Here is an 8,499-nt window from a genome sequence, read left to right as displayed (position 1 = left end):
TGCTTTCTTAAGTTTCCTTAAGAAATACAGCCGTTTCTGAGCTTTTTTAACTTAACTTTTAACTTAAGTCATAAAATTAGATCCGTTTTTTTTTTTTTTTTTTTTTTTTTTGGTTTTGTTTTGTTTTTGGACTTTTATGAAAAGTTATACTTAATTTTGAACATGTTTTTCCAATGTAAATGTGATTGACAAATGTATCTTTCAAAGTAACAAATATGAGGCTTTTGTTAGACTTTCATTGGCAATAACAGACACTAAATTATCCATGTGTCCCCGGTAGACCATTTGAGCCAGTTCTTCCTGTTAACACATCAGTATACATAGACAATGTTGAGTAATCAGCCTAGTGTGACACTAGTATTACACAATGGAACATGGATGACCCAAAGTCTTTTTGAATTAACATCCATGTCTGCTGTCCAATTCAGAAACACACCAAAAATTTGATGAACCTCACCAAATCTTTTAGTCTTGTGTCACCTCTGTATGCACCTACAATGTTAGTGGGTTTTTTTGTGCATATTTGTTGTGTTCTCAGGCTGCATTTCACTCATAGTCAGAGGAGTCGGATGACATTTCGTTTCTACAACTTGAAAGTAGTGTAAATATAACTGATCATTTAGATTTTGACAGTATCACAACGGTGGATTCCATGCTATGTTTACTGCCTTTGCTACACACCTCCACAATTCATGAGGCAAAGAGGATACTGGGGCCTACCAGTAAATGATTAAATGAATGAATGAATGAATAAATAAATAAACTTTCATTAGTCTCTTGTTTCGCCATACCTGCCTGCCTGGTCTGCATTGAGGTTCAGGTTCATTTATTGCAGAGCAAATAAATGAAATGACTCAGAGTTTCTGGCAGTGGCCTGTTGGACAGTGCTGGCTTTGTCAGACACCGCCTTTGGGCCACAGAGCCTAACTGTGCCCTCCTGCCAGCAGAGTTGACACAAACTGAAGAGGACGAAGAAGAGGAGTTTTGTATCAGCGCCCTCTGTCGGCGGTGCAGCGTAGTGTCCAGTCTGATAACCGGACATATTGAACAATATTGGAGGTTAGCGTGCTGTGCTGATAGACGACTGACACTGACGTTTTCTGCACTTCGGCGCAGCGTTTATTCATTTTTTCCTCGTCTCGAGGTATGTGCGCCAAATTTGCCATATTGTTTAACTGGCTAGTTTGTAGTTTTGAAGCTAATGTTACATGGCGTCCGGCTGGTGGTTGCTAACAGCTAGCGGTAACAAGCTAAGAGTAGGCCGACTTGAAGGTTTGTTTTGTTCCGCCAGCTGGTGGCCTGTGCCAGCTTTACCAAGCTGGAGAACCCGGTCACAAGAACCACCGGTAGGCTCGGAGCAGTGTCATATAGTGTGTTCAGTTGGCTCAACCCTTGTAAGTTTTGCGGCAGGCTACAATGTTTTCTGATTTTTGACTCCTCGGTGTGTGATGGAGCCAGACTCGAGGTGTGCCACCGTTCACTTCTGGGAGACACTGACGGCTCGATCAGATATATATCACATTATGCTAACATGTATATCTTCCATTCCCAGGTTGTAGCTACAGTATGACTTCAGAGATGTGATGAAACAGGGGTATCCTCGGATAAATTCGGCTAACAAGTGATCTCCAAATAGCTTTTCATTCAACGAAATTTCAACTTCCAAAGTGGCTGACACGCTCGTGCCGCCCTTCACGGTGTAACATTAGCGCTGCGTGAGGGAAGATCGCCGTGGGAGGCTGGGAGCCACAAGCGAATCAACTCAAAAATGGATCTTTTCTAGACATAAAATGCTGCTCGGATGTGCGCCGAACTGTTAAGTGTCTCCTAACGATTCAGAAAAGGTTGAGGTCATGTTCTTGCGGGTGTACGATGAACTGAGAAGCAAGGCGGCATACAAGAACCACTTTTAATGGATGCGGTTCGGAGTGAAGTTCACTGTGCAAAATTTGTTTACAACTCTTTTCAGTGTCCGTCAGAGTCGCAGCCCTGCATTCCAAAAAGGAACACGAGTACTTCACCATGAGCTCAGACGATGGTATGGCCACACACACACACACACACACACACACACACACACAGCCTATTTGTAGATGACATGTAAAGCAGAATACTGTGCGTGACAGTCCCGTGGCTGCATGTGTTGCAGGTGACATGGAGAACCAGGCTGAGCTGGAGGAAAAGACAAGGCTCATCAACCAGGTGTTGGAGCTTCAGCACACTCTGGAGGGTGAGGTGGACACGCGCACACACACACAACAGCAACAGTAGCAGTTACTCTAAAGTTATTTGTCTTAATCCCAGTTATTTGTCTAGCAACTTCAGGTCACCCAACACCAGGGCATGGCAACATCCCTGCATGTGATGTCTTTTTACCATCAAAATGCCCAAACAAACTTATATCTACTTGATTTTTGAGTACAATGTTGCTGTTAGTCAATGGGACACACACTTATGAAATTAGGATTTCTGAGCTAAAAACCAAAAGTTTAATTTCTTTGGCTACTAAAGACTTCACAGCATGTCATCTAAATCCCTTGATTTTTTCAAATTTGATTTTTTTTTGGTTGAAACAGCCACCTTTATAGTGTTCTGCCTCTGTGGACAGCTTTATTATGATGATGGAGTATGGATATCAAGAAAGCTGGAAGTCTCTGAAAGTTCATTTTCAGAGCATAGTGGAATGAATAGACACCAACATCTAGATAAAAAGATGCTTTGGGACTTGTAAAATATGACTGCTTGCTTTGGGTTAGCAGAAACATGGCGCTTGTACATTTAGTGGATTACACTGAGCATGCAAAAACACTGGGATGGTCCTTTAAGGCTGATACGTGCTGATGTTTTATGTCCATGCACAATGGCACACGATATGAGGGACAGCGGGTTGTCATGGTGACATGTGTCTGTTTGCGCGTAGGCACATTCTTGGCACAATAGGCACAATAACTCAAGACCAGCAGCCCATAACAGAAAATTCAGCCTCACACCACAGGCTCTCTGTACAGAGTGAATGATGTGTTGAGGATTTCAAACACATCGCTGCATACAAGGCATATTAATGAGGAAAAACTGATGTCATCAACTCTATTATTACTCCTTGATGCTTTAACCCCTTGAATTCTGGTGAACACCTAAGTAACCTGTACGTTAGGAGAAAGCATTTTTCCATATAGTAGGAGAGTGCCACATTCATATTGTGTATCTGCTGGTTACAGCTTTAGTGAAGCTCCATCACACTTGCACCGAGTGAAATATTCCAAGCCAACATACTGTTGTTTGATGGCTGCAGTGTAACCTCAAATAGAAAAAAAAAAAAAAATTATCTTTTGTGTACATTTACCTGTAATGCAGCGGGACATGTGTAGGATCTTTGCACCCCTTGGCACTTATGAGTTTTATGAGTTTGAATAGTGCTTGCACGCAGGAATGCTAATCCTGCCACCTCTGGGAGTGCTCCAGTTCAAAAAGTTCAGATGCATGTCTTAATGATAAAATCAGCCATTTAGACAAGTAGACAAGCAGGTAGACGTAAATATTTGCAGCTGAATTAACCTGCTCGATTGGTGTCCTCATTAGCATAATGAGTCATGCTGAAGCTAGCTCTAGCTAAAAGCTCCTTTTGTTTTTTTTTTTTTCATGTGGATGTGCCTCTCTTAGTTGCAGTTTCCCCTTCTAGGAATAATAATTTAACTTCTAAAAATGTTGCTGGAGATAATGGTTCCATCTCTCGCTGTGTTCAGACCTGTCTGCACGGGTGGACGCTGTAAAAGAAGAGAACCTGAAGCTGAAGTCGGAGAACCAGGTTCTGGGTCAGTACATTGAGAACCTCATGTCTGCCTCCAGTGTCTTCCAGACCACTGACACCAAGAGCAAACGAAAGTAAGAAGAGCTTTGACCTAGAGCCCCCTCCCCGTCCCTCCCCGTCCCTTTCCCCAGGTCCCCAAACATGAACCCAGGCCCCTGTATCATTGGACTCTGTAGCTCATCTCCACCATGAGCCCCTTGGTGCTGCTCAGTCAGGCGTAGCTCCAGTCTTGGCTACAGCTCAGATCCACTCCTGACTGTCGCTGTGAGCCCCAACCCTGCACCCACACCACCTACCCCCTTCCAACACCCTGACTCGAACCCTCTAACCCTCCTCAAAGCTGCCCGTCGCTTTTTGAGTGTCCATTCCCCCAGTCCTCATTTCCCACCGGTTCCTAACATACAGTGTTGTAGAGAGCAAACACACACATTGTACAAAATATGTGGCTGAAAAAGTGGACTACCGTATTTCCCCAATTAATTGCCCGGGTGTTTAATACGCAAAATCAACTTGGACCCCAGGCGTTTAAAAGAGCCAGGCAGCTATTTGCTGCAGGCCTTTATTTATTTTTGCACAGACCTGCACCAGGCCATTTTTGTGATGACAGTTACTGTGCAACATATTTTTAGTCGGTCGATTTAAGATTACAGTACACCCTTTTTTCTAACGTTAGCTAGCTCTCTTATTTTGACAGAAAATGCAAGTGCCGCACAGTTATTGTGTGGCTAACTGTTTACTTCTGCAAAAATAAGGTGAATAGCCTTATTTTGGGTTACCTCAATATAATGCAAATAATCGCCCCAGCGGTTATTCAGGTGGCCGTTTAATAGGCTGTTTGTGGCCAGGCGATTAATTGGGGAAATATGGTATATCTTGTTCCAAAGTAGAGATGAATGAACAAAGGCTCAGTTTTAAAATTGTACATTTTAAAGTGAAGTCTTCATGTCGATACAAGATGATGCAGTTAAGTGACTGGCGGAGGACTGACAAAAGTAAAGCATTTTGCATTATTAGAAAGAATTCGCTGTAATTACAAACGGGGGGGAATGATAGGACAAGAGCACAAACTAAAGTTAACACCCATACCCAAAGCTGGTTCATGTTTTGTACCTTAGTGTCACTGTTTGCTCTCAGTATGTTAAGAACCTGTACAGTCGGTGTTGTTTCATACATCCCCTCCTTCCCAAACCACCGCCAATCTAAAAGATTTTTATATAGCTCAGACATCAAATGTTTACGTTAAACTTACCCTTTTTCTTTTATTTATTATTCAGTATTGCTGCCATTACCATTGTTGTATCTTAGAGTTTGATTTTCATTTTGTTTTACTGTACAATTGGTTACATTGTTGCTGCTTCCTTAGAGAGGAGGGAGTGTTTAAAGGCCCATTGAAGACTGCCTTGTCTTTGTCTTTTCAGTTCAACAGTGTCATATTTTTGTTGTTGTTGCCATGTTGTTGCAGCTTCTGGCTAATGTGGACCAGACTGCACTTGTTACATAGCACAGTTACTGGTCTTTTTTTTTTGTAGGCAAGGTCCTGATGTTTCAATTTCATTTGAGCATAAAGTGAGTCTGGTGTAAGTGCTAAATATTAAACTGTCAAAAGCCCAGCTTTGATTTTCAAATTAACCTCTCAACTAGTCATAAGCAAATATGCATATTGTATTTTATGCAGCTTTTGTTGACGAAAGTACATCTGTGAGCTCTTGAAAGTTATCTTAACCCTGTATTGTTTGTACATTGTTTACACATAACTGGTTTATGTTGCTAATTTCAAATGTTTTTTGGTTTAATAAAGTGTTTATGACTTTTTGATGACATCTGTGGTAATGACGTTTCTCTAACAAAGTTTGTATTTCACATGCTCGCAGGGTCACTAAGGGTGCTCGCAAGGACAAGTGAGCCACTGCCTTGAGTTCTGCCGTTTCACAGAGATGGTATTTGTTCCAAATGAAAACATAAGAGGTGTATGTCAACTGCTAAATGTACTGTACTATCATTGTTGCTCGTTTCAACAGGAGTAACAGGTTCGTCCATACTCAGTTGACATACAGCTCCTGGTTTCCCATGAACATCTTGCTGCCTAGATCCATTTTGTTCCTTTGGAGGAAAATAGACAGAGATCATCCCAATTTTAAGATGTGTTTGGGAAACAAGACCTGATCCATAGTCTGCAGGCACAGGCAGTCAGTGATGTATACATAGTAGTAGCTTTGCCCATAGCCAAGGTGGAGACCAGAGGACAGAGTTTTAAGTGCAATAGTGTTGACCTCAACACATCAATTTGGATATTCTGCTCCATTCTGAGTGAATGGCAGTGTTTGGACAGCCCTAAACTCTGGTTTCCTCTGTGGTGTCTTTATGTCTTTGGCCTTGTTCCCTCTATACTCCCTGTGTCTGATAACATAGTAGAGTCTTTATTTTAGCTTCGGGCCCTCTTCACTCTGGTTGTACAACTGATTGCTTATGTCTAAGTCATCCATATTCCTTCAGTGGAGTTACTGGTATTTTTATGCTGAATGTACAGGTGTTAAACTGGTATACTCGGTCTAACACTGGACTTCTGTAACATCAAATGTCAGTGTAATCAGCCTCAAGTACGATGGGTATGATGTTATTTGTAATTATTAGTGTTGCAGTGAAGAGTTTGTGTTCCATCATCTACCTTGCTGTTTCACAGGCGTTTCCACCCTGCTAAGAATAAAAACCTGGACGAAAACACTTATTTGGTATCAAAATGGTCCAATACAAAGACAAAACCCTTAGCTCTCTAAAACAAGGGGATACTTGGCCTAGCATTGCCAGAATTTGTTTGAGATCCATAGCAATGAAACCAGACTGAAGGTTGAAAGACCCGGCTGGGTTTAAGTCCCAAACCGTGTTCATCCCTGTTTTCTTAACATTTCACACCAGTTGTACAACAGAGCTAACAAGACCTACCAGACCCTGAAACTAGTCTTGAGTGATTGTTGTTCTAGCTTGTCTTGGTGTTGAGAATGAAGCACATATTTGATGTAGTGAATGTGCACAGTCTATGTGATTTGGCACAAACAGTATTTGTGTTGTGAACCTGGTAACATTTCACGCTTCATGTAACGTTTCAAATGTAGGCCTACATAAACTTCACTGTTGACATAAAATACACAACAACATGTTACCAGTCATTGTTTATTTGTTTAAACAAAAACATAATCATAAAATAATAAATTACTATTCTTTGGAGTGGCTCTTGATCTTTTGAAAACTGTCTCTTTGGTCACTAGAGTGTCTTGAGACAAAAAGTTGTCCCAAATCAGCACTCAGGGGTGGGGTTGATTCAGTCAATTCAGAAAATGGAGTTCCTTCCAAATTTAAAAACTGAATGTCATTTGTGCTGCTATTCAGTCAATTCAACTGAAAGCAAATGACTGCAGCCAGCTCAGAGCAGACCCAGCAAACATGGGTCAATTCCTCCACCATCACAGTTGGTTAAGGCACTTCAGAAGTCCTTGTAAAAAATGTCCCTGTAATGGAAGGGTTTGTGCAACAGGGTGAGCAGTCTGCCCAGGTGTAGTGCTAGGCTGGAACACACGCCACGTGTCTTGTTTCCCCTCTGCTGTCTTCAGCCATCAAACTTTAATGGAGATCTGACAGATGGGAACAAGAGTGAGCATTAAGCAAGGATGGGGTGCTTTAATCCCACATGCACTCAGTCCAATCAATTATTACATTGAATAGCACACAGAAACACCACATCACTGAATAACTTTGAGTTCAGTAAATTGTTTTGCTATATCATATCTATTAGGAAATAGAGAATGAAAGCCTTATTACTATTTTTTGAATTGCACACATACACACACACACACACACATACATGCATATATACATATATACATGAACAAAGTAATGTATGGAAATGACACTGCCTACTTTAAATTTTAAACTGTATGCACAAAACATCTATATGGTATCATACCACCACCCACAGACCTTTCAATCAACATCAAATACTTGAGTTTGAACTAGTCTCACAACTGAACATGTAAACCCACAAAAACATCTGATATGTTAGTCCCTTACGTTAGTGGGAACCGCATGTCCAGTTCAGCTGTTCAAACAAGTTAAAGTAAAGTAATCTGTTGCCCCACCCCCCACTGAAACTGATTATTAGCTCCTGGCATTTTTGATAACAGGAGTCCACCTCAGTGGCAGGAGGCTAACAGTTAGCATTTGGAGCATCCAGCCAGTATCCAGCACTCACTGACAATGAGAGGAAGATAGCACCACTACTGTGCTACAGAACAGCTAGGGGCCACAGCCACCTTCTCCATTTTCAGTAACAGCTAACATAATAGTGTGAGTGTCTCCTTAAGTGGGTACTGCCAAAACTTTTGGGTCAAGCAGAATTTTAAATAGTGTCATATCCGTGAAGGCTTTTATCCCTGTGCTGAATCCACCTGTTGGCAGTCAGTGTGTTATTTATATTCTCAGACAGATGAAACTGACTCTTTTTGGGCATTGTTATGGTAGTGAAAAAAAAGGAAAAAATGTCCTCCTTAGTCAAAGTAAAAACGCCCAAGTGGCATCAGGCCAGTGCCAGGATGTATTCAAAGGAATACACAAGCCGACTAGCTGTAGCTCAAAAATAAGAAAATGAGGACTTAACATAACGTAACATGAGCTTCATGTGATCAACTTGTCTGTGCTCT

At 41.5% G+C, this 8,499-nt stretch overlaps 2 protein-coding genes across 3 annotated transcripts in view; one reads left to right on the top strand and one right to left on the bottom strand.

The window, feature by feature from the left end:
- Positions 1-1,020: 1,020 nt before the first annotated feature.
- LOC115366457 (short coiled-coil protein B) lies at positions 1,021-7,030 on the top strand. Of its 2 annotated transcripts, XM_030061914.1 has the most exons (5): positions 1,021-1,144; positions 1,970-2,038; positions 2,150-2,230; positions 3,744-3,882; positions 5,680-7,030. In XM_030061914.1, the coding sequence occupies exons 2-5, from the start codon at positions 2,023-2,025 to the stop codon at positions 5,708-5,710; spliced, it is 267 nt and encodes an 88-aa protein (XP_029917774.1). In that variant the 5' UTR covers positions 1,021-1,144; positions 1,970-2,022; the 3' UTR covers positions 5,711-7,030. The 2 variants fall into 2 exon arrangements, with proteins under 2 accessions (XP_029917774.1, XP_029917775.1); XM_030061915.1 differs by lacking the exon at positions 5,680-7,030 and having other exon boundaries at positions 3,744-4,349.
- Positions 6,963-8,499, bottom strand: part of LOC115366456 (alpha-1,3-mannosyl-glycoprotein 4-beta-N-acetylglucosaminyltransferase B) — a 31,469-nt gene continuing 29,932 nt past the window's right edge. The window contains exon 15 of the mRNA XM_030061913.1: positions 6,963-7,434. Coding sequence (XP_029917773.1) covers positions 7,417-7,434 — 18 coding nt within the window. The 3' untranslated portion in view covers positions 6,963-7,416. The remainder of the gene's footprint in view (positions 7,435-8,499) is intronic.

This window comes from Myripristis murdjan, chromosome 10, assembly GCF_902150065.1.
Source record: "Myripristis murdjan chromosome 10, fMyrMur1.1, whole genome shotgun sequence".
Classification (NCBI taxonomy): domain Eukaryota; kingdom Metazoa; phylum Chordata; class Actinopteri; order Holocentriformes; family Holocentridae; genus Myripristis; species Myripristis murdjan.
Note: the sequence above shows the minus strand (reverse complement) of the source record. Positions and strands in the feature narration are given on the sequence as shown.